Source organism: Entelurus aequoreus, linkage group LG04, assembly GCF_033978785.1.
Source record: "Entelurus aequoreus isolate RoL-2023_Sb linkage group LG04, RoL_Eaeq_v1.1, whole genome shotgun sequence".
Taxonomy (NCBI): domain Eukaryota; kingdom Metazoa; phylum Chordata; class Actinopteri; order Syngnathiformes; family Syngnathidae; genus Entelurus; species Entelurus aequoreus.
In genome coordinates, this window is record NC_084734.1 from 41,123,410 (window position 1) to 41,148,454 (window position 25,045).

The following is a 25,045-nucleotide window of genomic DNA, read 5'->3' on the forward strand; positions in this document are numbered from 1 at the left end:
CCAGGGGCGAACAACGACAAAGTCTTACACTAGGAAATATACAAACGTGGCAAAAACAGGAAACAACGTAAATGTTGTGAAGAGCGAACAAGAGTGCCAAGCAGAATGTGGCGTGGGGCAGGAATAAATAGCTCTCTGATTAATGACTGGGAGCTGGTGAGCCTCCCGGCCACTAATCAGAGGCAGGTGACGAAAATCAGCACCCATGGCAACTAAGAAAACAAATGAGAGTGCTGAAACAGAAATAAACAACAAAAAAATACCAAATCGAACATGTCCTGGGCAATGGATCATGACAGTTGCAGCACCCCACTCGTTATGTCAATCAAATACGGTACTTAGCGATGAACGAATAAGTCCAACATTGTCTTCCATGGATTATTGCTTAATTTGTGCACCCATCCAGATTTAAACACAGGATGTGCCTCCAATATTTTCTTCTTTAAATCCTTTTAAGTGGCGAAAGAAGTGAGGTAGAGGCGAGCAGTAACATCTTGGTGATGATAAATGGTTTACATCTTTCAAAAATTATTTTTCTTAAGAGTATATAAATCCATTCTGTCCCATTTAAAAAAAAAAAAAAAAAAAAAAAAAAAAAAAAAAAAAAATGATCGCTTGTATATTTGCCTCAACATTTCATAATACACTCAAATTTGCACTGATGCAGGTAAATAAAGAGTAGCCTAATGGGATTGTAGACCATGGCCTAAAACCCGGAAGTGCCTCTAGGTCACGTGATTGCAACCCAGCAATAAAAGTACTGAATTTGGTAGGGAAGCCGGAAAAAAATCGATGTACATCCGACCAATGATTCTTAATTATTATGATTTGGATCGATTCAAACATGTCAAAAATAGATTTAAAAACTTTTTTTTTTCGGACATCTCCGCTGTTTATCACTGTCATGCGTCAACAGCCCATCAATTACTGCTCTTCCACTACAAACCCAAAACCAGTGAAGTTGGCACGTTGTGTAAATCGTAAATAAAAACAGAATACAATGATTTGCAAATCCTTTTCAAATTATATTCAATTGAATAGACTGCAAAGACAAAATACTTAACGTTCGAAATGGTAAACTTTGTTGTTTTTTGCAAATATTAGCTCATTTGGAATTTGATGCCTGCAACATGTTTAAAAAAAGCTGGCACAATTGGCAAAAAAGACTGAGAAAGTTGAGAAATGCTCATCAAACACTTATTTGGAACATCCCACAGGTGAACAAGCTAATTGGGAACAGGTGGGTGCCATGATTGGGTATAAAAAAAGCTTCCATGAAATGCTCAGTCATTCACAGACAAGGATGGGGTGAGGGTCACCACTTTGTGAACAAATGCGTGAGCAAATTGTCCAACAGTTTAAGAACAACATTTCTCAACAAGCTATTTTAAGGAATTTAGGGATTTCACCATCTACGGTCCATAATATCTTTAAAAGTTTCAGAGAATCTGGAGAAATCACTGCACGTAAGCGATGATGTTACAGACCTTCAATCTCTCAGGCGGTACTGCATCAAAAACCGACATCAGTGTGTAAAGGATATCACCACATGGGCTCAGGAACACTGCAGAAAACAACAGTCAGTAACTACAGTTCGTCGCTACATCTGTAAGTGCAAGTTAAAACTCTACTATGCAAAGCGAAAGCCATTTATCAACAACACCCAGAAACGCCACCGACTTCGCTGGGCCCGAGCTCATCTAAGATGGACTGATGCAAAGTGGAAAAGTGTTCTGTGGCCTGACGAGTCCACATTTCAAATTGAGTTTGGAAACTGTGGACGTTGTGTCCTCCGGACCAAAGAGGAAAAGAACCATCCGGACTGTTATAGGCGCAAAGTTCAAAAGCCAGCATCAGTGATGGTATGGGGGTGTATTAGTGGCCAAGACATGGGTAACTTACACATCTGTGAAGGCACCATTAATGCTGAAAGGTACATACAGGTTTTGGAGCAACATATGTTGCCATCCAAGCAACGTTATCATGGACGCCCCTGCTTATTCCAGCAAGACAATGCCAAGCCATGTGTTACAACAGCGTGGCTTCGTAGTAAAAGAGTGTGGGTACTAGACTGGCCTGCCTGTAGTCCAGACCTGTCTCCCATTGAAAATGTGTGGCGCTTTATGAAGCCTAAAATACCACAATGGAGACCCCAGACTGTTGAACAACTTAAGCTGTACTTCAAGCAAGAATGGGAACGAATTCCACCTGAAAAGCTTAAAAAATTGGTCTCCTTAGTTCATAAACGTTAACTGAGTGTTGTTAAAAGGAAAGGCCATGTAACACAGTGATAAAAATGCCCCTGTGACAACTTTTTTGCAATGTGTTGCTGCCATTAAATTCTAAGTTAATGATTATTTGCAAAAAACAATATCGTTTCTCAGTTTGAACAATACATATCTTGTCTTTGCAGTCTATTCAATTGAATATAAGTTGAAAAGGATTAGCAAATCATTGTATTCTGTTTTAATGTACTATTTACACAACGTGCCAACTTCACTGGTTTTGGGTTTTGTAGATTACCAAGTGTACACAATGAACAAATCAAACAGTATACATACCTTTTTTAACATTTCTGTTTGGTGGTGTGCTGTGAGACTTTTGTGATATAAAATGTGTGCCATGGCTGGATGAAGGTTGGGAAACACTGCTGTAGATAGTATTGTAGCCCTGCTTCTCAACACATCTCATACACAGCGGGTCTGCCAGAGAATAAGAATGTGTAGCAGGAGGGATCAATATTGCCAATTTAGCGAATTTCTCGCTATATTTAGAATGTAATCAGAACTATTTCTGGTATTATTGAAGAATTTTGGAGACCATCATGAAAACATGTTTCTCTCCTTACACTGATGCACTGCGGGCCCCTCCCAACCACAAAAAGAAGCGACAGAAGAAAGGTTGAACAGGTCGTGACATCATCGCCATCATCCTCATGATGAAAGCAAGAAACAGAAACATCTGTGGCTTAGCTTGTGTGGCTTCTCATGTTTTTTCTTGCCTCATTCCAGAGTGGTGCTGGATGAAGTTTCAGCTGACATGACTGACCCGCTACGTGCGTACACGCACACAAACACACACTCTGCGGTTCCTATGAAGTTATACAGCAGATTTACAGTAAAGGACATTTTTTGAAGTTGCCACATCAGAGCAGGTGTGCCAGAAATGTACGACACCATACAATTAACACATCATAAACTCTTGCTTTGGGATCATGGAGGGATGTGGACTTGTTCAGAGTCAAGAGCTGAACGTCAAGCAATAAATCAACTGGGAGCTTGACTTTTCACTCAGTCTCGTCCACACATCTAGCAGTAGATGATCAAAGCTGTCTCTGTATATTTTTTTATTGCTGATATTTCTGAGGACATGTTTTAAGCTGTTAGTTTATAACGTATAATAATGTATATACAGTGCATATATTATTTTCTGTCTACATTGAGCTTTCTTTGCTTCTAGTTTTCCTGTTAACATTGGCTTTTCTAAGCTATTCTTTTAGATAGATAGATAGATAGTAAGTACTTTATTGATTCCTTCAGGAGAGTTCCCTCAGGAAAAAAAAAAAATTTCATGATTAAGAATTAAACTAATTAAATAGATTTTTTTATTTGTAATTTTTTAAATTTTTTTAAATTAATTTATTACATTTTAAATTATTTTTATTATTTTGCTATTTTTTTCCCCATCATTTCAAATTTAAAGATCAACATGTTTTTTCATATCAGTAATTACTGAAAGGTTAAAAAATAGTTAGTTGGACTGGTGATCAAAAATATTTGAGTTTTATACCTTGGCACTCCACACACCCTTTTTTTCATTTTAAAAGCAAGGGTGTCCGAGTTTTCCAGTAAGGGGCGCAGACACAAAAACTGAAAGGATGCGGAGGCCACTTTGATATATTTTTTGCATTAAAGATGCAAAAAATATATCAAAATATATATAAAAAATATATCAAGATGCTAAAAATAATCAAATATAGGTAAATATTTATGCTAATGTAGTGTAGCATCCAATACAGGGGTGTCAACACCTTTTTCCACCTGGGGCCACATACTGAAAAGTGAAAGAATGCGGGCGCCACATTAAAGATGCTAAAACCAATTTAATGAACATTAGAGTATGCTAAACCATTTGAAAGCAAAAAACATTGCTATCTTAGCTTTTGTGTTAGGGATGACAAACCAAATATTTGTTATTGTTATATCTGACCTCATTAATACTATTGGATTTATAACACTTTCAAAACATGTCGAGGGCCAAAAAAAAAATTAGCTGTGGGTCCAAAATAGCTGCACTTTTGACACCGCTGATCGAAAAATATATTGATATAATTAAAATATTCTAAAGGCCAATAAAAAAAACTTCACTTTGGGCAGCTCTGATTTAAAAGCAACAAGATTCTTGCTCTGACCGTAGTAAGGATGGGTACCAAATTTTTTAATTCCGTCTGTACTACAGAGCAGAGGTGTGGACTCGAGTCACATGACTTGGACTCGAGTCAGACTCGAGTCATGAATTTGATGATTTTGGACTCGACTTGACAAAATGTAAAGAGACTTGCAACTCGACTTAGACTTTAACATCAATGACTTGTGACTTCACTTGGACTTGAGCCTTTTGACTTGACTACTTTCCCCAAAACCCAAAGATTAAAAAGTTATTTGGGAGCGCGCCGCTCCGTATTTTTCCTTTTCTTCGTCTGTGTCTATCAGCGTGTTGTTCCTGTCAGCTGGTGTGCTCTCAGTACAACAGCCAATCAAATTAGATCTACGCTGTTTTTATCCCACAGCTCTCATCCAATCAAATTGCAGGACAACCAATGAAGAAGAATTGTCAAACAATGCGGCAGTGAGAAACAATTATGCCAAAGTTAATTTCGTTCGGGTATTAAAACTACGACTCGGTCAACAAAAAACGAATAGCCCTATGCAAATCATGCAGTTCGAATATTATAGACGGAGACGTAACAACTTCCAACTTCGTTCGACATTTGAGGTTGCACAAAGAAGGGTAAGTTTTGAATGTAAGCTAACGTTTATTGGCTAAGTAACGTGACTTTTATTTGCTGTGTAGTTAAATCAGTGAGGCTGTAAACTCACTGCTAACGTTATAACCATAGACATCTTATAAGGGTACGCAGCATGGAGCGCTACTGCCTACAGGCGCAGACGAGACGCGGGGCCGCCATCTTGGAGTGGTGATCCGCTCCACTAGTGCAATTCATTTGGCAGGAGCAATGAACTGTCAGCGCATTTAATTAATCTTACCTCACTGAATACCACTGATATTCACACGCTTTTTTGTCATACGTGTAGCTATGATAAAGGACACATGTTTTGGCGTGTTTTATTATTCATAGTTTGCTTAACAGTAATATAATATTCTTATACGCTATAAGTGACCAGACGTCCGAGATCAAAACTGGGAATATAATCCCAGAGAAAGGGGAAAAAAACGGTCAGCTATTTTTAAATGGAAGAAACAATATGATTAAGTTATATAAACATGCGTATATCCTACATAAACAATGTATGAATACATTAGATATCTATATATCTTATAGACTGTATCTCTGTTGCTGCAGCAGCAGAGAGTTTATTCTGTCTTGACACTTTGTATTGATATTTTGTATTACATTCTTCCCTTAAATGATCATGTTTACAGTCATTGTTTTATATGTATTTTTTATGTACACTACCGTTCAAAAGTTTGGGGTCACCCAAACAATTTTATGGAATAGCCTTCATTTCTAAGAACAAATATAGACTGTCGAGTTTCAGATGAAAGTTCTCTTTTTCTGGCCATTTTGAGCGTTTAATTGACCCCACAAATGTGATGCTCCAGAAACTCAATCTGCTCAAAGGAAGGTCAGTTTTGTAGCTTCTGTAACGAGCTAAACTGTTTTCAGATGTGTGAACATGATTGCACAAGGGTTTTCTAATAATCAATTAGCCTTCTGAGCCAATGAGCAAACACATTGTACCATTAGAACACTGGAGTGATAGTTGCTGGAAATGGGCCTCTATACACCTATGTAGATATTGCACCAAAAACCAGACATTTGCAGCTAGAATAGTCATTTACCACATTAGCAATGTATAGAGTGTATTTCTTTAAAGTTAAGACTAGTTTAAAGTTATCTTCATTGAAAAGTACAGTGCTTTTCCTTCAAAAATAAGGACATTTCAATGTGACCCCAAACTTTTGAACGGTAGTGTATGTCGCTTTGGATAAAAGCGTCTGCCAAATACTTCAACATAAACATATATAAACACCTGGAAGTCTTTATATCAGCTAAAACCACCAATCTGTTTAACTGGATTCAGAATAAAACCAAATTCTGTCTTACCCAACAATGTTAGTATTTGAATATTGTTACTTGAAGACTTATTCCTGGTTACAATTATACTGTTAAGAAAGTATTGTCTTATATTTTGCCTAAAATGAGAATGCATCATAATCAGTGGCGGCTGGTGAATTTTGTTTTAGGTGGGGCTGAAAGTTTGTAAACCAAACCCCTGTAAGGGGGTCATCCTCCCCCAGAAGATTTCTTTGTGATTTTCACATACAAATATTAAAGATCTTTGCTCCTTCTCAACTCTGTGGTAATATTATTTTCATAAAATACAATCAGTAGTACATTAATGTTAAATCTTACTTGTGAAAAGTAATCACCCGATTCCTATTTTCAATAGTCCGCTCATTTGAGTAAGAAAACGCTGAACACCATCTTTGTTTTCTACCTGTCAACTGTCAGTTTAAGCTGCTCGCCGGCTCCTCATCACCACTTCAAGATGGCGGCCAAATTGCTCGTGTCACAGCAGCCAATGCTGCGTCTACTTATAAGATGTCTATGGTTATAACGTCATTGCAAACACGGCAATATGTTGCGTCCACTGCAGTTCGCTACCTTATTCATACTTTTTGTCAAGTGATTTTTTTTAAGCAGGGCTGCATGAGGTACCTATACATAACGTTACGTTAGTCAATGTATCACACACAGTAACATAACGTTAGACGGCGATCAGCAGCACCGCGTATTTTAGCCACCTACAAAAACACAAACATAGTCAAATAAAGGTCAGTAAAATGTATACTATCTTAAGAATATGTGTACATATTGCATAGGGCCCTGACATCTAAAAAGTACAACTCTTTTCATTCTTTTGTTCATGTTTTTGTTATGTTTTTTATATGTACGCACACATCAACACACATACAGTATGAGATGAGATCAATGAGATAAGGTAAGAACAGGATAGAAACTGCTGTGGAACTAGTTACAATGCAATATGCCATGGAAATACAATGTTAACACTTTTGTGCAAATAAGTACAGTTGCACTTGTTTTTTCAAATGTGTTAAAGGAATGAGTTAAATGTTTAAAATGACTGGATAATAGTGCTATTATGAAGTGCAATGTCAGCACTATTTTTTTCCTGCAATTTCAAATGCACTTGTTTTAATAAATAAATACAGCGTTTTAAAAGCATACACAATCTGTGTAAATATATTAGTCTGTGGTTAAAAGGACTTGAAAGGACTCGAAATTCAAAATGCAGGACTTGGGACTTGACTTGAGACTTTCCAGTCTTGACTTTGGACTTGACTCGGGACTTGCCTGTCTTGACTCGGGACTTGACTCGAGACTTGAGGGCAAAGACTTGAGACTTACTTGTGACTTGCAAAGCAATGACTTGGTCCCACCTCTGCTACAGAGTACCGATTCATGTAAAATCAAACGGTGCCAGAACGTCAGATCTGGTTGCAGACTTTGCATTGTCTCAAGCACTTGGTGAAAATTAGGCATATTCACTCAAAAGTAAGGCTCCACCTTTTAAAAATGTGCAAGCTAAATGCTAATTTACATTTACATGACATGCTTTATTAGCCTTAGCGATTTTACATGGTGATTTCAACACCTCCAAATGTGGTAGTCTGACTGAGATGCGTGTTACAATCAAACAGCTGGTGTGTAATAAGTACAATGCTTACACTTTAAACACTTTGTAGGACTCAACAAACGACTAGCACATACAACTTAATGGCAAAGACTACTTCCTGGCTATGGCAACACGCAGAGGACAAACCTCAATGAGACTCACAAGTGTAAGAAAAGAAGATATAACAGCTGGACAGCACATTTATCATTTGCGATAGGTGTTAAATGTTAAATAAAAAAAAATATTTTATTATTTAAAAAATTCATTTATTATCACATAAATACACAAAAAACGAAAATTTGTACCGTTAAGTACCGTTATCGATTCTTAGGTACCGGCCACAGGAAATTGGTACGGTATCCGTTCAAATTTGAAAGGATAATATTCATAGAAACTCTGACCTTTGCTTGTATGGCATTGGATTCTTACTTGCCTGGTGTTGCGTGTCAAATATGTAATACAAATCAATACGATTCCAACTCCTCACCAGTTTTGGCTCCTTGGTCTCCCTTGTCTCCTTTCATGCCTCGATCTCCTCTGTCCCCTGTTGACACGACAACACAACAGGATGGTCATGTTTACACACTAACATCACAAGTGGTTATAATGATGATATACTAGGGTTAGACCCAGCAGTTTATGTGAGGATTTTCACGGTGTTATTTCCATTGCAAAATGCTACAATAATATAAAGGGTTGTTCATCATTTGCTTTCCAGTGATATGTGGTTTCTTGTGGATGGATGGATGGATGTTTTAATACTTTTATTTAACCAGGTGTTGTGTTTTTAAAGCTATAATTTAAGTGTTGGGGATGGCTCTGGTCATATACTGTACTGTCATTTTGAAGATACTAATAACAACACACTGTCCTCTATGGTGCACATGAGGACTTAATACTAATTTTCACATTACATGGTAAAGATTGCTTATACAAAAAAATTCATCATATTGTAGAAACACACATTTGTGTGTTCCCAAGTAGAAAAATATGTTTCTTGCAGTATTTATTCATCATATGACTAATATAACTATGTAAATACCTGGTAATAATTTTTTTCATTAGATACTGTTGTCCATTGCAAAGGACATTGCATAAAAAACTAATTAAATGTTCTAAATATATTGCTGTGTATCGTAATAACCTAAAAACAATTATTCAATGCAAAATTTAAAAATATGCCCCAATTATTTGCATTGGCCGCCTCGTGCTTGCAGTATTTTACTGTTTAAAATGCACGGAAAAGAAAAAGACGTGTGTTTTTGGCTCACATTTGATCTCACTTTTTGTTTCACATGGTTTTCTTTTCAAAATTACAGCGTCCACGTCGTAACCAGGGGTACATTTTCTTAGAATAACCGTTCAACTTGCTGCGCCCTGCAATTGTCTCACCAAAATAGCATCCAGTGTATAACAGTGAGTAAGATATAACAATTTAGAGGATGCTTCAGGAGAGGCCTAAATCAAACATCATCTTATTTGTGGTTTAATTGATCATTCAGCAGTTTCTAGCTTGCTTGCTGCTATTTTCACTCAAGAGGTCTATTCCTGTTGTAATGAAGCAGCAAGTGGGCTTTCATTTGATTTATTTTAACCCCTACTCCTTATGTGGTCGCATACAGCCCACCGTGTAAACCCACCACCCTTCCTGAGATTTAAGTGTCACTTCCAGTGGCACCACATCCTTAACCACTTCATCACGGTACAGAAATTGAACCCAAAACCCTGGTAAGCTCCTGTGTGGCCAATGGTGTCATAGATCAGTAGCTCTCAACAATTTTTTTTTAGTGTAGTACCATCTGTGGAATATTTTTGTTCAGCCAAGTACACCAGAGAAAAACATTTTTGGCTGACGTTTGAAACCAAGAAATTGTTATATACAGTCGTGCTCAAAGGTTTACAATAATTTCTACAACTCTTATTTTTTTGTGGTAGAGTGATTGGAACACATACTTGTTGGTCACAAAAAACATTCATGAAGTGTGGTTCTTTTACGAATTTATTATGAGTCTACTGAAAATGTGACCAAATCTGCTGGGTCAAAAGTATACGTACAGCAATGTTAATATTTTGTTACATGTCCCTTGGCAAGTTTCACTGCAATAAGGCGCTTTTGGTAGCCATCCACAAGCTTTTGGCAAGCTTCTGGTTGAATTTTTGACCACTCCTCTTAACAAAATTGGTGCAGTTCAGCTAAATTTGGTGTTTTTCTGACATGGATTTGTTTCTTTAGCATTGTCCACATGTTTAAGTCAGGACTTTGGGAAGGCCATTCTAAAACCTTAATTCTAGCCTGATTTAGCCATTCCTTTACCACTTTTGACGTGTGTTTGAGGTCATTGTCCTGTTGGAACACCCAACTGCGCCCAAGGCCCAACCTCCGGGCTGATGATTTTAGTTTGTCCTGAAGAATTTGGAGGTAATCCTCCTTTTTTATTGTCCCATTTACTCTCTGTAAAACACCAGTTCTATTGGCAGGAAAACAGGCCCAGGGCATAATACTACCACTACAATGCTTGACGGTAGGCATGGTGTTCCTGAGATTAAAGGCCTCGCCTTTTCTCCTCCAAACATATTGCTGGGTATTGTGGCCAAACAGCTCAATTTTTGTTTCATCTGACCACAGAACTTTCCTCCAGAAGGTCATATCTTTGTCCATGTGATGTCAGATGAAACAAAGGAGGATTGTCAAGAGGAGTGGTCAAAAATTCAACCAGAAGCTTGCAACAAGCTTGTGGATGGCTACCAAAAGCCCCTTATTGCAGTGAAACTTGCCAAGGGACATGCAACCAAATATTAACATTGCTGTATGTATACTTTTGACCCAGCAGATTTGGTCACATTTTCAGTAGACCCATAATAAATTCATAAAAGAACCACATTTTATGAATGTTTTTTGTGACAAACAAGTATGTGCTCCAATCACTCTATCACAAAAAAAAATAAAAGTTATAGAAATGATTGGAAACTCAGACAGCCATGACATTATGTCCTTCACAAGTGTATGTAAACTTTTGACCACGACTGTATGTCTCTCTCATCTTGGTAAGGGGGGTAAACTTACAAAATCAGCAGGTGATCTAATACTTCCCCCTTCTAGGTTTTAGTAGGCCCTACTTTTCGTATGAATCAGTTTTTGACTAACATTTTCGTCAAAAATCTACTCTAGTTTTGTATACTGTCAGTCAAACATTGTGGAATGGAATGAAACATTACTGCACTTGAAAAGTACAACAAACGTTGTTTTCAGTGCAACGAGTCCCAAAACAGACAAAACAGTAAGACTGATGGGTTGCTACATGGGTGGCGCCCTATAGGAAGGTAGGAAAAAAAGGTAAACATGGTGGGAGGAGGAGAAACAAGCAAATCCCAAACAAAGCACATATGAGCACATATTACAACACACAAAACTCGTGGCTTGCAGTGGGGGAACCTGCCGCCACCAGGGACACTGCTCTGTTGTCCATCATACTGCGGGGTGTGAAGCGACGAAGGCATGGGATGTGGGAAGTGGGGTATATTTGCGGCGTGTGTTTTCCGTGGATGTGCGTGTTTGTACGGAAACATGAAGAGTTGTTGGACTCATGACTTGTGCTCTCGCAGAGTGTTTTTGCGATAACACAGCCGGTCAGTCCAACAGAAGTCAACAAACAACAAGTGTATGTCCATGAAAGACGTGGAATGAATTTAAAGTTTCTTCGCTGTTTTGTTATCTGGTAGAGTCTCATAACAACGACCTTGCCAAGCCGTTCCAGTGGGAAAACAAAATCCAGATTAGAATGTTTGGGTTTGAGCGAGAGAAAACAAATTTATGTTTCACTCGAATTGTCAATTGCTGGTCCTGAAATTGATCACAACGTCACCTTGCAGGGCAGACAGCTTCTCCAAGATGTTATCCCGTTTGTGATTTAGTTCAGAAACCACAAAAGTCTGAGTTCCCACAGCTGTGGCCATCATTCAATCATTTGTGGTAACATTAAGGTATCTTGAACGGATACTGCATCTTCCAAATTTGTTGATACACCAGGGCAATGTTTACTCCAATCAGCAGATGTCTTGTTATCACGATTCCGAATAGGTTGATATCTTTAACGTCCCTGAGTGAAAGAATCGACCTTCAACCTTCCACTTCTACCAAGAGTCAATAATGTGTCCAGCAACAACTGTTCCGTCAAGACAGGCAAGTTCCTGCAAAGCCGAGCTTCTCGTTAAAAATATCTTGTCAGTTGTTTAGATTTTGGAGAGCAGTGCAAAAAGAGGCTCAAAGAAAGTTAAGACAAGACAAGACAAGATGAGACAAGACAAAAAAGCAAAAGCAGGAGAGATAGGATAGGATAAGAGCTATGAGAGTGTCCACCTTTATTGAGAGCCGGACAGAAACATCAATCAATCAATCAATCAATGTTTATTCATATAGCTCTAAATCACAAGTGTCTCAAAGGGCTGCACAAGCCACAACGACATCCTCGGTACAAAGCCCGAGGATGTCGGGCATGTGCGTCACAAACTAGTCCGTATGTCCGCATGTCATTTAGCAGAATCAGGCGCCCACATAAAGAATCCACCCGATGTTTGACTCCAAAATAAGCCAGCCTGAGACCAAAGTTGCGAGTTGTGAACAGGCTAACTGGGAACAGGTGGGTGCCATGATTAGGTATAAAAGCATCTTCCATGAAATGCTCAGTCATTCACAAACAAGGATGGGGAGAGGGTTACCGTATTGTGAACAAATGATTGAGCAAATTGTCGAACAGTTTAAGAAGAACATTTCTCAACGAGCTATTGCAAGGAATTTAGGTATTTCACCATCTACGTTCCGTAATATCATCAAAAGGTTCAGAGAAACTGTGAAACTCACTGCATGTAAGCGGCAAGCCCGTGACTTTCAAACTCTCAGGCGGTACTGCATCAAAAACCGACATCAGTGTGTAAAGGATATCACCACATAGGCTCAGGAACATTTCAGAAAACCACTGACAGCAACTACAGTTTGTCGCTACATCTGTAAGTGCAAGTTAAAACTCTACTATGCAAAGCGAAAGCCATTCATCAACAACACCCAGAAACGCCACCGGCTTTGCTGGGCCCGATCTCATCTAAGATGGACTGACGCAAAGTGGAAAAGTGTTCTGTGGTCTGACGAGCCCACATTTAAAATTTATTTTGGAAACTGTGGACGTCGTGTCCTCCGGACCAAAGAAGAAAATAACCATCCGGACTGTTATAGGCGCAAAGTTCAAAAGCCAGCATCTGTGATGGTATGGGGGTGTATTAGTGGCCAAGGCATGGGTAACTTACACACCTGTGAAGGCACCATTAATGCTGAAAGGTAGATACAGGTTTTGGAGCAACACACTGTATGTTGCCATCCAAGCAACGTCTTTTTCATGGACGCTCCTGCTTATTTTAGCAAGACAATGCCAAGCCACATTCTGTACGTGTTACAACAGTGTGGCTTCGTACTAAAAGAGTGCGGGTACTAGACTGGCCTGCCTGTAGTCCAGACCTGTCTCCCATTGAAAATGTGTGGTGCATAATGAAGCCTAAAATACCACAACGGAGACCCCGGACTGTTGAACAACTTAAGAATGGGAAATAATTCTACCTGAAAAACTTCAAAATTTGGTCTCCTCAGTTCCCAAACGTTAACTGAGTGTTAATAAAAAGAAAGATGAAGTAACACAGTGATAAAAATGCCCCTGTGCCAACATTTTTGCAATGTGTTGCTTATTTACAAAACCAAATTTTGTTTCTCAGTTTGAACATTAAATATCTTGTCTTTGCAGTCTATTCAATTGAATATAAGTTGAAAATGATTTGTAAATAATTGTATTCTGTTTTTATTTATGATTTACACAATGTGCCAACTTCACTGGTTTTGGGTTTTGCAAATAAAGCTTTGTCAGCACACAATTGGATTTTACACAAGTGCATGCACTTTAATAAAGAAGTTGAGTAACACTAATAAATTCAAGAAAGTAAGATGGTGGTGTCTGTTTGGCTATACTTTTCCTCCTTCTCTGAGCATCGCCGTCTTCGCCAACAAGTCTTCAATAAAGGTCAAAGTGATGTTAAATGTACCCATTTCCTTCGTCATTTACTGTATTTATATATCATATTGTTTTATGAATGTAAAAGTCTAATTATTCCCAATAAAATGGGGCTTGGTTGTCTGGGACAGATGATTCGGACTTACATTATTTCTTAAGGTAAACATTACTTCGGTTTTAATAAGAGTTGGTTTTCCTCTGACGTTTAGGAACAGATTGCTAACAAAATCGGAGTTACCAGTGTATATATTTAAACCCCAAGTACCTGCAAAGGTACTTGTACAGTATCTCCATTTCAGCACCCGTGCAGTAGTAAATGTAAATATAAACATGACGTGTTAGCCCGAGCTTACCCTTTGGTCCAGCAGGTCCAATGTCTCCTTTGTCTCCATGACTACCATCATCACCATCTGAGCCTTTTATACCACGAGGACCCTGGAGGCCCTTTTCTCCAGCAAAGCCTTAAAAACACACAAAAACATATTTTATTACTAAAACAATATTCACCATAAGATATCTTAGCAGGTTGAAAGAGACTCCTATAGTTACAGTATGTTTGATTTTTCCACTTTGTTGCTAAAACAGCCTCCAGACTTCTGAGAAGACTTTTAAAAAAAAAATGTTAATTTTATTTTATTTGTTTAATTATTATTGGGAATACATTCTGCAATATTTTAGATGTGGTTATTTATTTGGTAAGTCAGAGGTCACTAATGTTGGGCCTTAAGATATGTGTGTCCTATTACATTTGTCTATAAATTGCATTGAATCCAGCGTTCATTAGATGAGTCACTCTTTGGTGTTCCATTTCAATTTTACTTGTAAATTAATCTAAATATCCCCAACGCTGACAGTAGCATGATGTCGGTGATGGACGCAGTGCATCGGTGAGGAAGAAATGTGTCAATCCCGTATTGACTGTAAATGTGGGAAAAACAGCATCATACATCACTAGTTTTTTATTTTTTTCCCCTTTAAAAAATACATTTCCCCTCATGTAATGTATGTGTGTGTGTGTGTGTGTGTGTGTGTGTGTGTGCGTGTGTGTGCGTGTGTATATGTGTGTGTTACAGTAAGCACAATTGACCCTATTCAAGCTAAGGTGCTAATGAGAAACGCTTCATGCTACATTCGGATGTTATTACCAAAATCTACGGATATTAGTAGACTGGCTGTTAAGAAACAGATCTGATAGAGAATACAACATAGTATAAGACGGCATGATATATGCACTGAATGAGGTTCTATGCAGGTTCAACATGTAATATGTGTGTGTTATTTTCATGTTTCAATACAAAGCAACACATCTGCAGGAGAGTTGCATCAGTGCGCATTTTGAAACGGGAATCAATCCAAATAGTTTTATTGTTTTTGCTGGCCCATTCTGCAAATGTGAGACTTGTAAAACTGTAAATCTGACATATTATGTTCTATTTTGAAAAGACAATTTAAGAAAAGTCCTCTCATAACCACTTCCCAGACTGTTTACACTCGCTTCGGGAGACCAGTTCAGCACAACATTACCCACCTCTTAAACCTGTCAATCCAGGAGCCCCGTTGGGCCCCAGTGGTCCTGTGTCTCCCTTTTCCCCTTTTGGCCCCGGAGGCCCTGTAAAAAAACATAGAAAAACTTTGAACTGACTTAATGACGAATGAGAGCATTCAAACATGCACTCACTGGCCACTTCACTACTGTGTTTCCCATAAATTAATTTGTTTGTGTTGGCCCACCACTGATACATTTGGACGCCTCAAATTAGATTTGGTGCGACCTGTGTGTCAGTTGTGACATAAAAAAAACAAAACACTAAAATGAATTTGCACAACATATTTGTTTTACTATTCATGTTTTTTTCCCACTTTGTGTCCATAAAAATGACATGCACATACGTCACAGCTAGGGATGGGTATCTTTCACATTTGAACCGATACAATACCAATTCCCGATACCTGGGAATCAAAACCATTTTTTATATACCATCACACACCAAGCTGATAAGGATAAATGCTGTCCAGTTGTTTTATCTTGTTTTCTTATAGATGTTAATCTCATTTGCAAGTAATTAATTTCAGCTTGTCCTAGGTGTGTTGCCGTAGTCAGAAAGTAGTATTTGCCATTAAAGGGCAACATTGGCACTTATTTTTTAGTTGTGGACCTAAAATGACGTCGACAGGTAAAAGTCCCCCCAAAATAGACACAGTATCAGAATAAGAATCAGAAATACTTCATTAATCCCTGAGGGAAAATTAATAGTGATTTTAGTTTTGTTTTCTAACCAGTTTAAAGACATTTTGGAACGCCCAGTTTTAACGCCAAAATGTAAGCGGGCCTGCTGACATCTGTCATCTACAGAAGACTGGAGGCAATTTCATATTAGGTAGTATGTGTTTTGGTAGCAGCTTCAGCCCGAATCATGTTATTTTCGCGCAGATTTTGAAGGAATTATCAAAAACGTTTGCCAGATGCAATGTTGCAAGTTGCAGCAATACAACTCAAGAAGGAATCATCCTGCATACATTTCCAAATGATGAAAATATGAGGATGGACCTCTCCACTCAAATTGACTTGCCAAGTGAAAGTAATTTGCAGCAATCATTTTAATGATTCTGACTTCGAAGAAGTAGGGTTTTGGTCGGAGTTTGGATAGAAAATAATTGAACAGACTCCATCCCGAAAATCAGGAGCACCCTTGAGGGGAGAAAGACTAAGTCAGAACCGGCGGAAAAACGCAGAAAGGAGAACAGACCAGGGGCCGTACTTATCAAGCTTCTTAGAATTACTCCTAAGAAGTCTGCTAAGAGTTGACTTAAGAGTAAATAAATTCTTCGCTGAAAGCTGCACTTAAAAGTTAGTTATCAAGCGTCTTACTCACACTTTCAGCGAAGTGTAGGACTGAATCTTAAGTGTCACACTCAGAGCTGAATTACGACATTACTCTGTGCCGTAAACTGAATTTTAGGTGACGTCATTTCTGTGTCCATAGAAATGACCAATCACGGAAGGGAATCCGTTGTCTAAGAATAAAGAAATATCTTGGAAATATTTAAGTGGACAATGGGAGTGTATATTTTGACAATAAACTACAAAATAATACAAAACAAACTAGTCCCCGCCGGCACTCACGCTACCGCTCCCTCTCTTCTCTCGCTCACACACTCACTGACGTCACTCACCTCACGGCCACACACATACGCTACTCTCATAAAATGTTCTTTCCAATTCATTAATTAGGCAACTAATTTGAAACTGGTGTGGGTGGCTCTATATATACTAGCCCACTGCAGCCACATGCAGAAATCAACAAGGAATCGAAAAGTATTAAATCTGTGACAAAAATAATACCCGCTCTGTCTAAACGATACCGTTTGATCAGCTGCTCGTCATCAAACAAAGCCAGGACATCCTTCCGCTTCCTGAACGTTCGCGCACGTCTCTCTCGCCTCAGTGCCATCCCCTGCTGGCAACTCCTAACCACTTAAGACACCTCTGAAGGTCTCTTAAATATCGTGGAGAGTAGGAGTGATTCTTAGACTTAAGAACGTTGATAAAAAGCTTTTATTCTTAAGTTTGAGAGTAGGACTAAATTTCACAAATTCTCAGGACTTAAGTGTAAAATGGCACTCTAAGAAGCTTGATAAGTACGGCCCCAGGTCCTCAAAACAAGAAGAAAAAAAAAAGGTTATCCACTAGTGTTCTATTTTGGGTCCTTTTCTACTGATGTTTTTCTCAAGATGCCTGAGGAAATGCTGAAAGAGCACAGACTGCAGCTCCAACGCTTTGGTCACGGTTTCTGTCCCCCTCCTCGGCTTTAGACCCGAAACAATACTGTTGAAGTCCGTGATTAGGGGCTAACTGGCCCTACTGAGATTTTTGGTCTGAAAAATTAGGATGCAAAATCTCTGACTCAGAACTTGAATCAGAGGGGTCTTGCAAAGAAGCCATGCTTGTCCAAAAAAAATGTAAAATTCACATACATGTTTCCAAATTATTCTGTATTTATTTTTTGCTCATAATGTTAACCATGTCAGTTTTGAAGGAATCATGGACGAGGATGACTATAACGTGCAATTAAGTGATGAAAATATTGGTTTTAAATATCTAATCCACACTGTCTATGCCGGGAATTGGACTCCACTTCTTTAGATGACGTCACACCAAAAGGGAGCGACATATCGAGTCTGGCGATGGAAAGGGGTGTTCCAAGTACAGTTAGTTATCTACCCATTACTCAAAAACTAATCAATATTATGGGAAATGACTGCCAGATTCATTTTTAGAAGCAAACAATGGTAAGTATTGTACCTTTTACACGCCAGCTGTTTGATTGTAACGTGCATCTTACTTGTACATTTCATGACCAAATTTAAAAGTGTTTAAATCACCATATAAAGTCTTAATGCTAATCAGTAGTACAATATGCATATATGTATTGAGCTACCACATCTTGTAAAGTTAAGCCTTACTGCACGTTTGAGTGTTTTCTATCAGGCATATTTGCGAACCAGAGTTCGCTATTAAAATGCACCTGTTCACCACCAAACGTTTGAACCGGTGTCAAGTCTGCAACTGTGACATCACATGAAACAAAGGTATTGCCGATGGAATTTGTTCAGTACATTTAAAAGTATCGAATACAGTGCCCATCCCATGGCCAGTTATACAAATTAGACAATAGCCAAAGCCACAAATAGATTGCAGTCCTGTGGCAAACCCTGCACATGGACAGCATGTAATGATATTCCGTACAAAACAATCAGCCTTTACAAAGATAATGATGTCATCACAGCTGACAAGGGCCATAGTTGCATACTATCATATTTGCTATGATAATGCTGTTTTTTTTGTCCTGGTTCATTTGTCTTTGATCTTTGAGCTTGATGACATCATTTCTCAATTTCCATCGATCCATTTCTACCGCCTGTCCTTGTTCCAAAATTCGTATATATTTTTTGGTGTCCCATTACGGTCCTAATCAAACTTAAATAAATGTCCAACTTCTTGGCTGCACATCTTGCAAGCTAACATGAACACGATCATAATTTTAATCATGAGGATAATGAGTGGGGATTGGCATGCAGATCAGGGTGTTTCCACGCTATCATGACATCACGTCCTTCCTACGAGGCCGGGAAGTCATTTGGTACCCTGGCAGAGAGAGTCAGCCCCTGGCGAGACCCCCGGTTAGCGCTTAACCAAATGTTTGCATGCCAAGATTTGCTCCTTTTGCAAACATCTACTGGCTGCAGTCAGCAGCTCCACCCAAAGGAGATTTATTGGATGTCTTATGTTCTCATCCTCTGTTGAAACTAGTAGGTTTAAGCAAAAATGACATGTTTTGTCTAAGGCCGGGACAGAAACCAGCCAAGATCCAGTTAAAAGTGTGGACTGAGGACTCTATTTTCACACTTTTGGCCTATTAAAGTCTGCTTGCATTGGTGCCAAGCAGGGCGGTGTGCCACCAAAAACAGCAGGTGGCGCTGCAGTGGAGAATAAACATTTAATGTGCATTACCACCACCCAGGGACTTCGGAGTAAGGGATTAAGTGTGGATGTTGTACCGAAGCCCCCAAGCACAAGAGGCCCCTTCATTTTTAAGATTTGTTTTCCTCCCATGTAGATAGCTATAAAAATATAATGTTAGTAAAAAAAATAAATTGCTGTGAAAGTTCAATAATAAGGTTGCCTGAATCAAATCAAGAATGTCTAAGACTACCAACAATACATCCCCTATCAAAAATGCAAAATTGTTTTTTCCACCTGTACAGCAGGAACATAGCTTCAAACACTTAACACAACACAGACGTCATAACGTCATCAGAAGAAAGGAAAACATTTAATAAATATGTCTGTGGCTGCATAGGAGTAAGTTATGTACAATGTTCACTTTTGCATTTCATTGCCAAAAACTGTGGCGCGTTCAAAGACCCTCGATTACAAAACACAGGCGTTGCTAGGTTTTAAAGACAGGAAAGACTTAACTCCCAGTATATGCATAAATAGTAAGATCCTTATAATAATAATGATTTATTATTATGATTCATATTACCCACTGACGATATTAATTTGTGTATCAGCTAATCTCTACTTCCCACTGTGAAGTGAAGAAAAATTTGACAAATTTATAATCGTATTTAAGTGAATAATGCCAGGTTATATGATTATTCAAATTCATATTCCAGTCACTTTCTATTGAATTTGTTGGCACTTTTTTGTAGAAACAAACAAACAAGAAAAACTTCAAAAGAAAAAAAACACTCAAATATTTTAGGTGGGGTTATCTCGATATTAGATTAGATGTTAGATTAGATATGTTAATCCCATTTTTAAAAAGTCAAAATGTAATTACCATATTTTTTTTACTATAAGGCGCACTTAAAATCCTTTCATTTTCTCAAAAATCGACAGTGCGCCTTATAAGCCGCTGCACCTAATATACAAAAATAATTCTGGTTGTGCTTACCGACCTCGAAGCTACTTTATTTGGTACATGGTGTAAAGATAAGTGTGACCGGTAGACGGCAGTCACATATAAGAGATACGTGTAGACTGCAAGATGACACCAGTAAACAACACCAAAACTTTAAATGTTCCATTGAGAATATATAACATTACACACGGCGCTCAAAAATCTGTCAAAATTTTATACTACGACTCTGGTAAGCTATGAAGACGCACCGCTTGATGGATTGTTGGAGCATTACGGCTACCGTAGTCAGACGTACTGTGATTCAACATACGGGTTTTATTATAATGTGTGTATGAGGACCGCAAAATGGTACCTATTAGCAGACATATTATCTGCCGTTTTGTTTCGCAAAATTATGCAAAACCAACTTTTCTTAAATTATGGTACCTGCTGATGTGTATTTGGGATCTGCACAAGTCCTGAAAATTTGCGTGCGTAATAGGCCATTCATCCTCCGCTGTTGCGATTTCTAATATAAAGTAGCATAAAGTTCTAACTTATATCTGTCAGTAAACTAGCTATGTAAGCGCTAAAAACTATCGATGTTATGGGTTTACATAATTCACCCATGGAACTTTGGTTATTAGAGAGTTCCGGTTGGACGTTTTTCATGAGACACATTTCCGGCGTTGTTGTTGCACTGGTGAGCCACGGATGACAAGATTCTGCTCCGTTATTGATTTAAGTAAAGTCTGAATGTCATTAAAACAGTTGCTGTATGTTACGACGGGGGCACATGTTTATGCGCTGGTCGTTTCCCCAAGATGCAAACGGACGTCAGGAAGCAGCGTGCAGGTAGGGAGAATGATTTATTCCAGAAAAATCAACCAACATCCAAAGAGGTGCCTACAACATGAGAAGCGAGGGTAACGCTTAGCAAAAAGGATAGCCAAAACAGGAACGAGAAACAAGAAGTGCCAATTGTTGCGTGTCGCAAACAAATCTGCCAGACAGAGTGGAGCGAGAGACAGGAATAAATAGCTCTGTGATTAGTGACCGGGAGCAGGTGAGCGTCCCGACCACTAACCAGAGGCAGGTGAACATAATCAGCACCCATGGCAACCAGGAACACATACCCAGGGGTGCTGAAACAGAACTAAAGGAATCCTGAACTTAAGCAAAACATGATCCGGGCAACGGATCATCACAGTACCTTAATCTTAATATGACCCCTTTAATGCGCCTGAAATCCGGTGCACCTTTTGTATGAAAATAGACCTGAATAGACCCGCTCATCGGCAGTGCGCCTTATCATCTGGTGCGCCCTATGGTCCGAAAAATACGGCAGGGCTTTTATGTGTTTTCAAAAGCTGGTTTCACCCAAATCCACGCAATAATTAGATTTTTAGTGCATGTAAACATGCCAAGTGGGTGTGTATTGGGCGGCGATGTTTGGTTTAAGGTGGGATGGGGGGCCATTTTTATATTTTTGTATATTAGGACCCAGAATTTGGTGCTATGCCCCTGGAACCACCTTCAGGACTGGAGTGGATCAACACATACTGAATGTCATCATTGTTTGGAATGTTTGTAAAGGTAGACAATTATTTTATTGGAAGTGTGCCTAATAATGGCCAATGTGTGTACTTAGTTTCCTCTTGTTCTATGACGGCATGGGTTTTTGAGCAGAAAAGGGCCTAAAAATAAATATGGGAGCTGACCTTCAAAAAAAGTGACATTCTTCAGGGCCATGGTGTGCTCCCAGTCCTTCAAGCGGAGGTCCTCAGTGAGGGTGTTGAGGATCTCCATCTCGTTCCTCAGCTGTGCCTCCGTGTGGACATGTGTCACCCACAAACTGGACGTGTCCTCGGTTATGTTGCTGATCTGGATCTGAACAAGGAGAATTTACATCGTAATTGCTGTCAAAGTAAACGCCATAATAACCAGTTAACGGAAGTCTCCTTTTAATGGCACTATTTAAAAAGAGATAATTTAGGGAATCATTTAATCATATTCATGATGTGTATGTGTGTGAGTGTGTGTGTGGTTTATTTGTTCCCAGAACCCACACAGGATGGTTAACAACTCTCTGCGTGTCAGTCTCCTTTCTTCAGTCAAGTGCACTGTGTAACGGAATAGGCTTTCAATTTATTTTTCAAATTGAGTACAGATAAAAAATAAGCCACCATGGGGCAAAAGTGCCAGCACTTTAATAAAGAAGGTGAGAAACACTATTGAGTTCAATAAATCAGTATCATCTTTGCCTACGAGTCTTTAATAAAGATAAAAGTGATGTTAAATGTGTGTTTTTACATTTCATTCACCATTTATATGTCCATCCATCCATTTTCTACCGCTTGTCCCTTACGAGGTTGCGGGGGGTGCTGGAGCCTATCCCAGCCGCACCCGGGTGGAAGGTGGGGTACACCCTGAACAAGTCGCCACCTCATCTCATGGCCAACACAGATAGACAGACAACATTCACACTCACATTCACACGCTACGGACCATTTAGTTTTGCCAATCAACCTATCCCCAGGTGTATTTCACATTATTCTCACAATTCCCTATAAAATGTGTTAGGTGTTCATATTTTTGTGTGTCTGCAAAGGAATAAATGTGTGTTTGAAATGGTTTTAATTTCTTTATGGGAATTTTTTTCTCGTATTTTCAGGCCTTTTGGAAGGGGTTACTAACTGTTGTAAACGGCGAGATGAGAATGGACAGGTGTCATACCTGCAAGTCTTGTATCTTCAAGTGGTGGATGTTGATGTCGTTGCTGAAGGTGTGATTGACTGCTCCCACCGTCCAGTTCACCTCTTCCAGTTTCTCCTTCAGTCCGCTCATCTGACCCGAAGTCTCCCTTAAAAGTATGCAGTCCGCATGTTATCGTGCGTCTTTGTCGCCGTACTGTGCTAGGCTAGGCTTAATTAGCTTAGCAACGCTACCTGAGCAGCAAGTGCTGGTCGTGCAGCCAGGAGGACGTGCGGGCCACCTCGTCGCTCAGGCCTGTCAGGTTCCTGCCGGCGGAGTTGGTGAATGAGGCCAGCCGGTCGTCCAGGTGCACCAGGTAGCCTTCTGAATGTAGGGAGTGCGCCTGCATGCTCCTCATGTCCACCTCCAGGCTCTGTAACGTTCAGGAGCTTCATCATTGCCTGGTCATACTACACCTGTGTGGCCTAAGATGCACCACAACACTGTAGATTTATAGCTTTACTGGTCCAGTCAGTCCAGCATTGGTACTTTTTCTCCATGTAGGGACAGCAAAGACCTCTCGCAATGCGTTAAAGACTTAAACCAGTTTTTTACATGGTGAAAACAGATATCTTGATGATAATGTGACAGTGATATGTATTCTATGATATTCTATGTGATATGTATGCTAGCTGTCCAAAGTCGGGACCCAGGGTGGACCTCTTATCTGTGCATCAGTTGGGGACGTCTCTGCGCTCCTGACCTGTCTCCACTCAAGATGATCTCCTGCTGGCCCCACTATGGACTGGACTCTCACACTATTATGTTAGATCCACCATGGACTGGACTCTCACAATATTATGCTAGATCCACTCGGCGTCCATTGCACCGGTCGCCCGAGGGGGGGGGGCTTGTCATCATCATCATCGGCGGTCACTCGAACGAGTATGACGATCCTCCTGGTAGGGGGATATCCCTTTATGGAGGATGCCTGTGTGTGACTTTGTTTAACGTGGGGAGACTGGTGCACAGACAGTCACCACACGATCCTTGACAGACCCGGGTCAGGGTCCAGTGGCATGGAGTCCAATACGACTGGGGACCCTTTTCAGCTGCAGCCTTCATCCGCCATCCCAGCCGTTGTGACGCTCCATAGGGTTAGCAATCATCCTCTGCCTGTTCCACCGTTCAGGTCTTGGGTTATTTCCCCATAACTGGGCCCACATGGATGTGAGGGTGCCTTCTTCTGCCATTGCAGCCGTTGTGGTGGTTCTTACATCGTCTTCCGCCTGCTCCGCCGTTGAGGTCTTCACCCCTCTTCATCCCTGGCTAGGGGGAAGTAAGGTACAAGGCCTTTGCCAAGGGCCACCTGGGATAACAGTAGTAAAGGGGTTAACCTCCTAGTGCCCCAAGACCCCATAGAGGAGCCTCCACTGCCGGATGCATTTTAACGTCATGCCCAGGACGTGGTTTGTGCAGCCCTTTGAGACACTTGTGATTTAGGGCTATATAAGTAAACATTGATTGATTGATTGATTGATTCCTCAACGAGTACCAAGAGGCAGTTTTAACAAAGAAAAAATCTCCTTCCTCATGGACATGACACTGTTTGACTCGACAGCTCTGAATATTGCTGTAAAAAAAGGCTTTGCTACATGTCCTAAAATAAAACTTGTCCCACTGTAAACTACAAACGTGGGAGCTCTATGTTTGATCTTTTTCTTTAGTGAACAGGCTAACCTAGCATGATGTTGTTAAAATGCCAGTGTAATGTGAGCATGTTTGTTACGTTGGACAAGTGCAGCGTAAAGCCTGAGATATGGTCTTGGTTCACGTCGCTTGGGTGACTGAGGTCCGCTGGCTCCTCCCTCTGCTGCGGGCATTTAGGCACACCTCCACTGTGATTTGTAGGTTTTGTCACGGCCCTGGCGCACCCCAGTGCGTATTTATC

At 39.7% G+C, this 25,045-nt stretch overlaps 1 protein-coding gene across 2 annotated transcripts in view; it reads right to left on the reverse strand.

Annotated features, from left to right (window-relative positions):
- Nucleotides 1-25,045, reverse strand: part of scara5 (scavenger receptor class A, member 5 (putative)) — a 103,587-nt gene that overhangs the window by 18,724 nt on the left and 59,818 nt on the right. For both annotated transcript variants that reach the window (XM_062044900.1, XM_062044899.1), the window contains 6 exons: nt 23,349-23,527; nt 23,137-23,263; nt 22,122-22,290; nt 15,522-15,602; nt 14,347-14,454; nt 8,431-8,487 (listed from right to left, as the gene is read on the reverse strand). In XM_062044900.1, coding sequence (XP_061900884.1) covers nt 8,431-8,487; nt 14,347-14,454; nt 15,522-15,602; nt 22,122-22,290; nt 23,137-23,263; nt 23,349-23,527 — 721 coding nt within the window. The remainder of the gene's footprint in view (nt 1-8,430; nt 8,488-14,346; nt 14,455-15,521; nt 15,603-22,121; nt 22,291-23,136; nt 23,264-23,348; nt 23,528-25,045) is intronic.